The sequence below is a fragment of the Raphanus sativus genome, chromosome 3, assembly GCF_000801105.2.
Source record: "Raphanus sativus cultivar WK10039 chromosome 3, ASM80110v3, whole genome shotgun sequence".
Classification (NCBI taxonomy): domain Eukaryota; kingdom Viridiplantae; phylum Streptophyta; class Magnoliopsida; order Brassicales; family Brassicaceae; genus Raphanus; species Raphanus sativus.
The window spans coordinates 8,065,053-8,079,153 of record NC_079513.1 but is presented as its reverse complement, the minus strand read 5'-3'; the positions used below and the strand labels follow the sequence as shown (position 1 = coordinate 8,079,153).

The following is a 14,101-nucleotide window of genomic DNA, read 5'->3' as shown; positions in this document are numbered from 1 at the left end:
AATCAAAGCAAAAACTGAAATTTTTTTTTTTTTTTTTGAGAACTTACCTGGGAACAATCGGCGGAACAACCGCTGGAGTGCTCTCCTGGAGTGATCTCGAATTTTCTTGATTTTTCAACCTGCAAGTTAGTTCCTAGAAAAATAAAGACAAAAAGAAAACAATATTTACACTCACCAGTGGATTGCCTCCCACCAAGCGCTTGTTTTCTGTCACTAGCTTGACTTCAATGAGCCGATTAGGCTTGAGGGGGATCGCTTAAGGGTATCTCTACACCTTCAGCGATTGTTGTGTCAGCAAGATATGGCTTGAGACGCTGACCATTGACAACAAATTCTCCTCCTCTTGTGTCCAGCAACACAACAGCTCCGTAAGGGCGAACCTCCTTAATGGTGAAAGGTCCAGACCATCTAGATTTAAGCTTCCCAGGGAACAGCTTAACCCGTGAATTGAAGAGTAAGACCTGATCGTTCGGAGCAAAGCTTCTGCTGATGATCCGCTTGTCGTGGAACGCCTTGGTCTTTTCCTTGTAGATCTTAGAACTCTCATAGGCCAGATGCCTGATCTCCTCCAACTCGTGGATCTGAATGGTTCGCCTCTCCTTGGCAGGTTTGATGTCGAAGTTGAGTAGTTTGACAGCCCAAGCCGCCTTGTACTCTAGCTCAACAGGTAGGTGACACGCCTTGCCATATATGTAGGTGACACGCCTTGACTAGACTGACACGAATTAGTGACTTGAAACAAATGAAAACATATATACAATGATGTGAAAAACACCATATATCATCGGGGAACTCAACTCGTGGCTTCTTAGCCCTCCTTTTATCACTCGAAGCCGCGCAAGAAGGAGATATATTCTTTGTTACTTCTGTTCCAGTGACGGAAGGGGGAACCAGCGAGTCGAAAACCGTCACCTTCTTCTTCTTTTTTTTCTCTCAAGTGGAACATTGGGAGAAGAGCTACGCTCACCGGAGACAATCTGATTTGGGCAATCCTCGGTCTCTTATTGGTTCACCGTTTGGAGTAAGCGCATCCTGAAGCGGGATCTCTTTCGGCTCTTCAACAGTCTTTTTCTCCTTCTTCTTCTTTTGTTTCTTCGGAAGATTATTTGAACCCGTTCCTTGAGCATCTTTAGGCGCATCCGCGCAAATCTCAGCGGTTCCTAGCACACTACAAGAAAACGTTTCATATATAGCATGACGAAAACGCTATTAGAAGATAGCACAGCGTTATCGCGAATGCTGTATCTTCCCCCGCAATCTTTTCTCGGGCACTTTAGATAGCGTTTTTTTGTATGCTATTTTAATGCATTATTTCAATAGCGTTTTGTTTCTTATGCAATTATATAACTTATAATGGCAGATGATAATTGCCGTGATAAAGTAGTTAGAAAATAAAAAAAATTATAAAAATAAAATTAATTTTTTAAAAAGAATTTTATATATCGAAATTGTTTACAAAATAACCAAAAACAAAACCAAAAATCTAAACCATAACTAAACCAAACATAAACCTATAGCTAAACCAAAAACATAAACCTAAAGCTAAGTCTCCACCATCTTCGCCATGACCACCAAAAATATAAAACCTAAAGCTAAGTCTCTGGAGAACTTATATGTCGACCTTAAAGTTCTTCCCCACCTTGAGCTTCAGGGTTTTAAACCCTTCTCCTGTGTACTTTGCGGCCAACTTCGAAGCTTCAGGTGGAGAAACTATCTGATCCTGAACATAGACCATCACAAATATATCAAGATGTCCAGAGCGAAGACACTTTGAAAGAATCTGATAGAGAATCAAAAGAGAAAGAAACGGAAGCAAACAAACAAGATGAATCAATAACAGAGAAAGTAGCAGAGGTTGTTGAAAACATCTGTTTATATAGTTCCTCCTTTAACTAAAAACTTAACCTGTAAACACACAAAAGATCAGAAAGGATATGAAACAAACTAAAGAAGCTACAAGAAGATTCTCAAAACTTGACCAAACAAAAAACCCAGAAAAAGCCAGGCCTTAGGAACAAACCTCACAACACCAAAACCTCCAAAACAGTTCGAATCTTTTACAGAAACATAAAGGGAACTTGAGACAACTCAGAGCATTAAAAACTTGCTTTTTTATGAGACCCAGACACTTTGATTTCACAAAAAACAGAGAAAAAGTTAAGAAATTTAAAAAGAGACATACACAAGGAAGAAGAAACAGAGAGAAACCGCAGAGAAGAGGAGCATAACAAGCCAGTGTTTTGATCAGTTCGAGATTCATCCAAAGGTGCAAACTTTCTTGCTCTTTAACCTCGTCCCTGAACTAGTAATACACAAACACAATCAAGACATAGAAGTAACCGAAAACAAGACAATGAAGGTTCTGTGAAAAGCAATATACGGCAAGTTCAGTGGTTCCTCACCTCCTTAACAAGCTCTATTACTCCTGAAAATCCAATCTCACACTCTGGCTTCGAGACCACGCCTTGCACCATTGCCGCCGAGACCATGCCTTGTCCCCTCCATAGTCAAGCCTCTTGTGCATCCTCCAATTTACTTTACCAAAAAACCAAATCAAAATCAGATTCAAAGGAGAGAAAGAGAGAGGGAAAGATAGAGACGAGACAAAGAGAGAAAGACTTTGTTCATTCTCCAATTTCACACTGTCTCCGGATCTTTTCTCTCCACCTCCGGATCTGTTCTCTCCGTCTCAACCTAGACAAGATGAAGAGAGAGACCTTGTTCTAGTGAGTTTCAGATCGGTGACTTCATGAAGGAAAGAGAAGTTGAAAGGATAAGATTGAGAAGACAAGAGAAATACACTGAGAGGGATGAGAGAGCTCATCACGGTCGATAAGGGAAGAGAGTCGCCACGGCGGCTGAGAAACTGATGGCTTTTCTGCCTCTTTCTCCGGTAACTCTTTGAGAAACTCAGAAGCTTTGCTGCCGCCTTCGACGAAGCTCCGCCTTGCCACCGGAGACAAGAGAGCAGAGAGAGAGCGAGGTGTGACGGAGACGAGTAGATGGGAGGATGGAAACGAGGAGAAACGACGACAGAGAAAAGACGAGAAGTCACAGATGACGGAGGCGTCGATGCATCAGATGTTTGAGGTGAGTTTGGTATACAGAAACTAAGAGAACTCAAGAGTGGGATGAACAGAGACGTTTTATTAGAGTAGGAATAACGAGGGTACAAGAGTAAGAAAGCCGGCTAGTCGATGCTCGGTGAGCTCCTAGCCGGAAGTACAAGAGAAAGCGGCGAGATACAAAGAGAATAAAGGAAACCCTAATCTGGCCGCAAGTCTGTCTGTCTCAGTCGTGATACCTTTCCTTCCTATTCTCAACTCCTTATATAGTTTCTTAGGTCGATCAGTTTTGACCTAATTCATCATTTTTTATTATGGGCCTTTTGACTTTGCAGGTCCAATCGGGACGACTGTTCGGCCCGAGCCACTTGGTCGGCGCCTTCGGCTGCTCGTCTTCTGATCAGAGGAGGCACGAGCCGAGTCACGACTCATTTGGAGCCGGCTTGGAGCCGACTATCCTTTAGATGACAGTAATGGGCCTCCTGTTCGCTAGGCCTTGTGGATGGTGACAATTCATCCCCAACAGTAAGTCCCCCCCTAGTTCGTTGTCGAGTCGAGCAATCGATCGCAGCGAATTAGTGAGTTAGGGCTCGAAGAATAGAAGGTTTGATCTTTTGATTCCTTGATTCCGTCGAGAAGCCGTTGGCGGAGAGATTTCTTTTTGTTTTCTCTGGACGAGCAATCGAAACGCCGTATGCTCGGTATCCCGGATGAGTCCCTCTAAACCGATAAATTGATTGTGTTTGGTTCATGATGTGAAATCGAACCGCCGTCGGTTTTTGATCGAGAAGCTGAAACGTCGCTAGGGTTTTCGGCGAGAATCCGAAAGGTCGCGTTTGAGGATGACGCGCGAGCCTGCCGACAGGCCCAATTAGGCCCGCTTAGGGTTAATGATGGCACCTCGTATGAGGCGCCTTCCCTCTCTCTATAAATAAGAGACCTCTCTCGAGATTTCTCTCATTCTTCTCTCAGTTATCAGGTACTTTCTCTCTCTATCTTTTATCTCTCTAGTTTTTGCTCTCCGTTTTAGTTCTTCTACTCGGTATGTCGACGAGCAAACGACTTTCTCGAGAACAAAAGGGGAAGATGACCGCGGGTACTGCCGGTCTCGTCAGCGATCTAGAGAGGGTCCGCGGATCTGGAGATAGTGCAGAGGCAGCTCATCGCGAGGCGATGATGGATACCGAGAACATGACCCGAGAGCAGCGTATGCTCGTCTCGGAGGCGATGGTTCGGTCTCGTGGGGATGACGATGGAGGCAATGGCTCTTCCGATGACGGGATGACTCCCTATTGTTTCTACCCGGGAAATATTTTCGAGGAGCAGCGCAGGCTTGACCCGACACGAGCTCGTCCCTCTGTAGTTGAAGGGCAGGATTGGAGGAACGTTTTACCGACGCGGTCCACATTTGAGTCGGTGACAAGGCTGCTGAAGAGAAGCAAGGCGACTGGGGTTACGTTCATAATCCCGTCGAAGGACCAACGACCGTGGTCTCCCCCGAAGGGATATCAATGCGTATACGAGTCGTACTTCGAGAATGACACGAAGTTGTGGTTTCCGATACCTCGACTCGTCACCGCCTATACAATGCGCCGAGGAGTTGCTCTGAGCCAATTCTTAAATGGCGCTTGGCGCCTAGCAGTTGCACTGATGGTGATTGGGGCAGAGGCCGGTGCCGCTCTCAGTGTCCGAGCATTCGAGGAGCTGGTTTCGGTGAAGATCAATCGGGGCCTGTTGTCGCTAAAGATACGTCCCAACTACAATGTGGTAACGGGCTATCCGACCAAGACGAACGACTGGCAGCGATCGTACTTTTACGTTAAGTCTGATCGCTCGGCTTTCGAGGAGCCGCTGAAGACCGGTTACCGTGTTCTTTGGAACAATGAATTTGGTATAGAGTGTTTCCTAGTCTTTTACCGTTTCGTGCTCCTGACCGCCTCTTTTCCTTTTGTTTTGGCAGTTCCTCACTCGAATACCGCGGAGTACGAGGAAGATTTTTTGGAGAGTGCTCGGATCGTTGCGTCTCAGAGGCAAGATCTTTGGGAGAACTTCTCGTACAGGAGGATTCGCAGGTCGGCTGATCAGATTAGACTACGTAAGTCTCTCCTCCTTTCCTTTTGTTCGGTTTCCTCAGGGATCCTAAGTTGCCTTCTTTCGTCCTTGCAGAGGTTTGGCGTTCGGATACTGTTCCGATTATCACCAAGAAATCGAAAAGAATCAACCTGTTCAACAAAGCCGAGCAGACGGAGATCAATCGGGCCAGAGTTATGAGGGAATTGCCGGATCTAAGCTTGGTGGTTGGGAAGCAACTTGGGTTTGTGGAGCCGGACCAAAACTCCAACGCAAACTCGCCTGATCTCGAGGAGCCTAATGCGACTGAGTCAGATGAGGCTCAGCTCGTGAGGAAAACAGGGAACAAGAGAAAAGAGAGGGAAGGCGCTTCTTCCGAGGAGAAACAGACCGAGGAGACTTCCACTGGTGGGGGTCCCGGGTCGGAGAAGAAACGGGCGCGAAAGGATTCCGTAGAGGTTCGACCTTCCTCTGTGGAAGAAGGGGAGCTCCAAGCCTTGGAGCCTAGTGACGGTTCTCGAGACGACGCTCTCCCGAATCCATCTCTCGATGGTGGTCAAGCGGGTGATCATCAAGAGACTTCTTCTAAAGCGAAGAAGAAGTCGAAAAAGAACAAGAAGAAGAATACCGGCGGATCCTCGGGGCAGGAGGGGGCGCCCAATTCGGAGAAGGAAACCGTGGAAGCTCCGACTGCTACCGTTTCTCTCCCAAAGGCAGCGGTTCGCGAAGATGCCGGGGGATCGAGCAGGTCCGCTCCGAAGGCTCAGGAGAAGGAGGCTGTGCCGAAGGACCTTCAGGGGTTTTGTCCGGACAAAGTCGACTTCATCTTTAAGCGGGATACTCCTCTCGTCTGTAATGAGAGAGACTGCGCTCGCTTTGTCCGCCAAGTCCGGGGGAGCAGAGAGCATCTCCCACTCGTCAAGGATCTCGTCTACCAAGACGATTACACCGTCGCCGCCGGTTCCTCGGTTAAGGTAAGGATAGTTTTTGCGTTTGGTCCGTTCCTCGTCTTTCTCCTAACTTGGTTGTCTCACTCTCTTTCTTTGATGTGCTGCAGAGCCAAGGGGATTGGAATGAGGTCGTCCGCAAGTACGACGAGGAACTGAAGAGGACCTATGGCGTGATCGATAGGCAGCGGCGCAACGCTAAAGAAGCGACGGTCGCCTTAGAAGTCATGCTTCGCAAGAAGGACGAAGCGGTTATCCGGGAAGAGGCCATGAGGGACGAGCTCTCCCAGAAAGAGGCGGCTATGAACAAGGAGCTGAAGCGAGCCCGGGAATTGGTTAAGGCGCTCGAGAAAGAGAAAACCAAGCTGGCAAACGAGAAGAAGATCCTCGAGGAAGAGAAGGCTGCTGCTGCCTTAGAGCATTCCAGAGAGATGGATCGTCTCCGAGAGTCGCGCCGCTATGAGGTTACTCACGAGCGGATCCGAGTAATGGCGGCGATGCACGGAAAGGCTGCCGCTCGATTCCAGAGGATTCGGGACCGGGAGTCCCGTCGCGACAACTTCGAGGATGCGAGATGTATGCTCGGCCAGGCCCGGGGGATGAGACGTTGCCTTGAAGGGATGAAAGCAGCAGGTAAAAACATCTCTCAGGGAGATATTGATATCTACGCCGGGCAAGAGAAGCATTATGACGCGGAGGTGAAGCGTTTGATCGTAGATGATCTTCCCGAGAAGGACCTCTCTTTGTCTCCTCTCGTGCTCGAGTCGAGGTTCGTCATCCAGGAGATATTGGGTAAAGTCGACAAGTATGGGTCGAACATGGACTTGCTCGACTCTGAGGCTGCCAAGGCTCTTCGCACTCCTCTCAGGGAACCAGGAGATCAATCTGAAGAACCATCGAAGAGCCTTCTCGAAACCGTCCAGTTGTCAGCTCGTCCTGATGCCGTTCTCCCGGATCGAGAAGTCGTCCCGAGGGATTCTTCTGTGGTTGCTGAAGAGACAAACAGGTCAACTCCCGATGAACCGATCTCCAACACACCGATCAAGACGGTTGATATCTCCGACTCGCCGTCATTCGAGGAGGCAGACTCTGGCGCGAGTGAAGGACATCTCGAGGAGGCAAACTCTGATGCGAGTGAAGAGCGTCCTGAGGAGGACCCTCCCGTCTCGGGATGATTTTTCATGTTTGTTGTATCTGTTTTTCGGCGCTTGTGCCTTTATTTAAAAACTATCTCCTTTTCTCGGCTAAGGCCTTTTGTTGTATGAACTATTGCCTCGTTTTCTTTTTTACTTTAGACTTTGAATGTTTCCATTATATATTTCAGTAAGTCGTTTCCACTTAAAAATATATAAATCGTTTTTCATTCGTCTTTAACCGAGAAAAGGATTCATTCGGGCGGTTACTCGCGTTTGCCAGCGAGTTCCCACTTTTTCAGATAGAACAGGAGATCAGAGGCGGTTACTCGTTCAAATCTTCTTTATTCAACGAAACTTTTACAAGTAGTTGTTTAAGCGATTACAAAGAGAATCTCTAATCGTTCTATTGAATTACCGAGGAAAAGGTTCCGAGACGCACTGCAGTAACCGAGAGAACTATTGGTCGGCCAAACCGTCGTTCTTCGGTTAGACTTGGTCTGAAATTTCCATCAGGTAGCCGGTCAATGCGCGATGCATAGGTGACGCGAGGCTGTTATTCCCTTCGACTGACGTCTGATCAAGACCCAGTCGATTGACTTGGGCGAGTGCTCGTGCTCCGCTTGAAAAAGGGGCTGGCATCGTTTACTAGAAAGTGACTGTTCGTCATTCTTTTGCAAAAAAATTTGGACTTTGTTTTGGTTGGGGCTGGACCCTGTGAAGGGATGCCTACGTACCTCAGATGAGGATCAAGCTTTTCGTAGTTCGTTTGACCGAGTGAAAGTGGCTATAGTAGCGCATTCACTCGGACGAGTAGAAGTGACGGTTAGGTGCATCTACTCGTTTTTTTTTTTTTTTTTTTTTTTTGGCGAACAGTGACCTGTTGGTCATTCGCTCAGAGAAAAAGATGAGGCGTTTCTATTGGTAGAAGAGGCGAAGATGCATCGAGTTCCAGGCTCGTGGGACTGCCTTTCCGCGGGAAGTCTCGAGTCGGTAGACGCCTGGTCGAACGACTCGAGTGATCTTGTAAGGTCCTTCCCAATTGGTCCCTAGCTTGCCAGCGTTGAGCTCCTTTGTGTTGTCGAAAACTTTTCGGAGGACGAGGTCACCGAGCTCGAGTGGGCGTGCTTTTACCTTCTTATTATAGTAGCTCTCGATCTGGTTCTGGTAATTTTGGATCCGAAGAAGCGCCTGATCACGTTTTTCCTCGAGTTCATCAAGGGCATCGAGGAGCATATCTTGATTAAGCTCGACGAACTGCGGCATCTTGGCGCGCCGAAGACTTGTCACGTTAACTTCGGCGGGGGCCATTGCTTCCATCCCGTAAGCAAGAGAGAAAGGGGTGGATTTGGTCGCACCACGAGGAGTTGTTCGGTGCGACCAGAGGACGTCGTCCAGTTCGTCGGCCCAATGGCCTTTCTTGAGGTCGAGTCGTTTCTTGATCCCATCGATGATGATTTTGTTGGAGGATTCCGCCTGTCTGTTTCCTTGCGGGTAACGGGGAGTCGAAGGGCTTAGGCGGATATTCCACTTGCTGCAGAACTCTTTGAAGTTTCCGGACATAAACTGAGAGCCGTTGTCCGTTACGATCTCGTATGGTAAACCATGGCGGCAGATGATGTTCTTCCAGACGAAAGTGCGGACTTCCTTGTCCGTCACCTGGGAAAAGGCCTCAGCTTCGATCCACTTAGTGAAATAATCAGTGAGGACCAGGATGAAACGGCGTTGGCGCGAGTTCGGCATTGGTCCGATGATGTCCATCCCCCACCGCATGAACGGATAAGGGGCGGCAGATGTCCGCAACAGCTCGGTGGGACTGTGGATACTCGGATCATGACGCTAGCATTTGTCGCACCGACGGGCGTATGCTTCGCAGTCGGTATTCATAGATGGCCAAAAGAATCCCAGGCTTCGAACTTTAAGGGCAAGAGCTCGGCCTCCCGAGTGGTTTCCTCCTGCTCCGTCGTGAGTTTCAGCCATTACTCGTCGCACTTCATCGCCTTGGATGCACTTTAAGAGGACCTTGTTCGCGGTTACTCGGTGAAGTTCGTCGTTCATGATGACGTAGTGGGCGCTGCGTCTCTTCAGGCGTCTCGCTGCCCACTTATCTTTTGGCAGTTCTTCACGTATGAGATAATCTAGGAACTCGGCTCGCCAATCGACTGGGGTGTCGTCATGATCGGGCATCTCAGTGTCAGCTTGATCGGTGGTGGATCGTCTCGTTGTCGCGAAGATTGGAGCGATGGGAAGGCTTTCGTCGGAAGCAGGATCGATGCTCGGTCGATCAATTCGGTGTATGGGTATCGTCCTTCTGACCTGGTCGTGGAGTTTGCTCCCGAGTGCGGCTAAGGCATCGGCACAAACGTTCTCTCCTCGGGGAACCTTGGTGAGTTCGAAGAAATCGAATTCCCTAGCAAGCCCCTGAACCACCCGGAGATACGCATCCATTCTGTCATTGCGAGCATCATAGTCGCCGCTGAACTGGCTAGCGACGAGCTGTGAGTCGCAATAAGCACTCAAGCGTTTGGCTTTGACGGCTCGGGCGAGACGGAGACCGGCGATCAATGACTCGTACTCTGCTTCGTTTTTAGAGGCCGGAAAGCCGAAACTGAAAGACTGGCGAATGAGTTCTCCCGTCGGCGATTGAAGCTGGACTCCCGCACCGGATCCTTTGCTTGTTGATGATCCATCGACATGAAGAATCCAATTGGGGCTTAGACAGTCGAGGTCTTGTGCAAGATCTGGTGTGAGCTCGACAAGGAAGTCGGCGAGGACCTGAGATTTGGCGTCTGTTCGGCATTTGTACGTAATATCAAGCTCGCTTAGTTCGATTGCCCACTTAGTCAACCGGCCGGCTCTGTTGGGATTTTGCAGGACGGTGCAGAGCGGTTGGTCGGTCAGCACTTCAATAGAGTGTGATTGGAAGTAGGGTCGTAATTTCCTTGCAGAATCAACGACGGCCAGAGCCAGTTTCTCGAGGGTTGGGTATCTGGTCTCCGGACCGGTCATCCGTCTGCTCGTGTAAAATATCGGACGTTGCTCGCCACGGTCCTCTTTGATTAGGACGCTACTGACAGCCGCTGAGGAGACAGCGATATAGAGAGAGAGGACGTCTCCTACGTCCGGTTTGGCCAAGACGGGAGGAGTCGTCAAGTACTGCTTGAGTTGAACGAATGCATCCTCGCATTTGTCGTCCCAGATGAACTTCTTGTTCCCTCGGAGGAGATCATAGAAGGGGAGACACTTGTCGGTAGATCGGGAGATAAAGCGATTAAGTGCGGCGATGCGTCCTGTTAGTCTCTGCACCTCACGGCAGTTTCTCGGACTGGGGAGATTTAGGACTGCTGAGATCTGTTTCGGGTTAGCTTCTATTCCTCGTTGCGTGACAATGTAACCAAGGAATTCACCCGAGGAGACGCCAAAGGTGCACTTTGCGGTATTCAACTTCATCCCGTACTTGTTTAGGATTGCGAAGCATTCCTTTAAGTGTGCTAAGTGGTCGTCGGCTCGGAGGGATTTGACGAGCATGTCGTCGATATAGACTTCCATTGTCTTCCCAAGCTGGTCGGCGAACATCCGGTTGACAAGCCGCTGGTTGGTTGCTCCAGCGTTTTTCAACCCGAATGGCATCACCTTATAACAGTAGGTTCCCCGATCAGTGATGAAAGCAGTTTTCTCCCGGTCGTCCGGGTGCATTAGGATCTGGTTGTAGCCCGAGAAGGCATCCATAAACGTCAACATCTCGTTACCGGCCGTCGATTCGACTAGGCGATCGATGCTAGGCAACGGGTAGCTGTCCTTAGGACATGCTTTGTTGAGGTCGGTAAAATCGACGCAGACGCGCCATTTACCGTTTTTCTTTTTAACGACTACCGGGTTGGCTAGCCATTCCGGGTAACGAACTTCGGTGATCGAGCCAGCGCCGAGTAGACGCTCAACTTCTTCTGCGACTGCTTTAGATCGCTCCGGTCCCAACTTTCTTCTCTTCTGTCGGATGGGCTTGAAGTTGGGATCGACATTGAGTTCGTGAGTCGTGATAGCTGGGTCGATTCCTTTCATATCGGACATCGTCCAGGCGAATGAGGACATGTTCTGCTTAAGGAACTCGAGGATCTTCTGTTGCATCTCGTCGGGTAGAAACGCGCCTACTCGGACAGATTTGCTCGGATCCGAGTCGTCAACTGGTACTTCCAGAACTTCCTCCTTTTGTGGACAAACTTTGCTCGCGGGAGGAGAGACTGAGTTGACGAGTGACTGGGAGCGCTGAATTTTAACCGTGGCGATTAAGAGATCTCGCGCAGCCTGCTGGTCGCCTTTCAGAGTCTTGATCGATCCGTCTGATCCTGGGAACTTAACACACTGATGGTACGTTGATGCGATTGCTCGCATCGAATGTAGCCATGGGGTGCCAAGTATAACGTGGTAAGGAGCTTTGGAGCCGACCACAGAAAACTTGACCGTTCGCGTGACTCCGCATGCATGAACCGAGAGGCGGATCGTGCCTGCGATTACCTCTGACGAGCCGTTGAATCCTGTCAGGGTCCGAGTAGAAGGCTTGACGTCGTTGAGATCGATTCCCATTTTCACGAGAGTTTCGCGAAAGATGATATCGACAGAGCTCCCGGTATTGATAAGAACTTTAGTGACGTCGTACTTGTCGACACCGAGCACGACGAGTAAAGGATCGTTATGAGGAAGGTGCACGCCGTATGTATCGTCAGACGAAAAGCTAATCGGCTGATTGTCTACTTGCTTCCGGGGCCATCGTTGGGAAGTGGTGGCTTGCCTTCGATGGTCCTTGACTGCTCTAACCGAATCACCGCAAGGGGGTGATCCACCCATGATAACATTTATTCGGGGACGAGTCTGTGCGCGCCTTGCACGGAGCGTGTCGCAAAGGTCGTTACTCATTTCGGCAGTATCCCTTTTCTTGCGGTTGAGGGTTGTCCGCAGATCACCGATCTTCGCGTTGAGTTTGTCTCGCAAATCGCAGTTCGGCTTTTCAGCGGGCTGCTGGTGAGAGGACTCTTGCGCTGAAGCTCTCGCGGCTCGATTTGAGTCGATCTGTAGGCGGAGATCGGTGGAGGCCGGTGTTTCTACGGTAGTGGGTCGGAACTTTCGCTCGAGGAGGGATCGAAGATCCGCAGTGTTGTCTAGGGTTTTCGTGTCATCGTCCTCGTCGGACGAGGATCCGGATTCGTTCTCTCCTTGCGGTTGGGCGCGGATCACTTCGATGCGCTGGCGATTGGTCGGCTGATCGTCATCTGCCGAGTCGTCGTCATCGTCGGTTTCTCGGGCAGCTTTCTCCGTATCCTTCGACTGCTTGTCGTTTTTACGGTTTTTGCCCTGCGATTTTCGCTGAGCCTTCTTGTCTTTGTTCCTGCTCCAGCTGTTTTCTCCTTTTGGCTTGGGTTTTGGCGGCTGGATCTTGTAATCTCCGCTTTCGATCGAGGAGAGGAACTGGGCGTAGAGAGATTTGCACTCGGTCGTGTCGTGTCCCTTGACGTCGTGGTACTTGCAATGCTTCGTAAGGTCGATGGGCGTTCTAGTCGGTCCCGTCGCCGAATCGACTTTAGCCACGGTACCAGCACTTTGGGTACTAGGAGGCGCATCGGGAGAGTCGGTCTCTCGCTGATAGACATTCCATTTTTTATCGTGCATGACCATGGTTGAAACAGGGGCGTTGTTCTCGTCGACGACGTAGAGGAGACCCCCCTTTTTGCTGCCATTATCAGCTGGTGCGTGCTGGCGTGGCTCGGACCGAGCACCCGCACTCTTGGCTGCAGCCGGCTTGGCGGCGTTCTGCTTTCGAATTATCGCCTTGGTATCTTCTTCCATTCGGATGAAGTTGTGAGATCGGGCGATAGCATCAGGGAGTGAAGTCGTAGGGTTGGAATACAGGTCCTTACGAAACTTCGAGTTGACGAGGAGAGTGTTCATCAAAGCGTCGATAGCGATATGATCGGGGACGTCGACTCGGGAAACGATCGTCTTGAACTTTTCCATGTAGTCCTTGAGGCTTTGGTCTTTCGTTTGCGCCATATTCCACAGGCTGGAAGCAGTCGCTGCTCGCTTGGTAAACATAATGTAAGTCTTGAGGAATACAGCTGAGAGGTCTCGGAAACTGCGAATCGAGTTCTCGCTGAGTTGTGAGAACCAGGTTAGCGCTTGTTCGTTGAGTGTTTCGACGAAGAGCTGACAGTACCCTGCGTCCTTCTCCTCGTCGGAAAGGCGAGCTCTGGCCATAGCTATGTTGAAGGCTGTCAGATGCTCGACAGGGTCGCCACCGGGCTTGTACTCGGGGAGGCGGAGCTTTTCTATTTTGCGGAGCTGGACCCTGGTTAGCTCGCTAGCGAAGGGCGAGCGCGAAGTGGAGGCGATGACGCTGTCGATCTGAGGTGTCATGTCCCTAGTTCTAACTAAGGCATCCGGACAGGCCATGGTGCGGGGAGATGGGCTGGCCAGGTTGAAAAGACCTAAAGGCAAGCGTATCATGGTCTGATTTAAGGGTTAAGTGCATCAGGAAGCTGAGACTTGACCAGAATGAGAAGAGAAGAAGGAAAAGGTAGCTGGACGAGTAACCCGGAAGCTGGACATGGTCCGGAAGGAGTTCCATCAGCTCAGTGAAGCTGGTGGGGAGCTCAAACAGTCTTAAGCAGCTCACAGGAGCTGGAGAGGAAGCTCACTCAGCTCAGGCAACTGTCACTCAGCTCAACTCAGCTGGACGGAGTGATGGAGCCTTGGCCGGTAAATGCGGACCGTGAATGATGGTCACGGACCGGATGCTGAGCAAGGATGACCGATGGGTCTAGCTTGCATGGGCAAGTGAGCTGAGCTTGTGGGCAACTAGCTGAGCTTAAGATCGATGAGAAGGAAGGAGGAAAGG

The 14,101-nt window shown here is 49.8% G+C and overlaps 1 protein-coding gene across 1 annotated transcript; it reads right to left on the bottom strand.

Annotated features, from left to right (window-relative positions):
* Window positions 1-1,415: 1,415 nt before the first annotated feature.
* On the bottom strand, window positions 1,416-3,119 carry LOC108832018 (uncharacterized). The gene is made up of 5 exons (XM_018605507.2): window positions 2,801-3,119; window positions 2,620-2,694; window positions 2,403-2,535; window positions 2,183-2,302; window positions 1,416-1,720 (listed from the first exon to the last, which is right to left on the bottom strand). The coding sequence occupies exons 3-5, from the start codon at window positions 2,487-2,489 to the stop codon at window positions 1,610-1,612; spliced, it is 318 nt and encodes a 105-aa protein (XP_018461009.1). The 5' UTR covers window positions 2,490-2,535; window positions 2,620-2,694; window positions 2,801-3,119; the 3' UTR covers window positions 1,416-1,609.
* Between the last annotated feature and the right edge of the window lie 10,982 nt (window positions 3,120-14,101).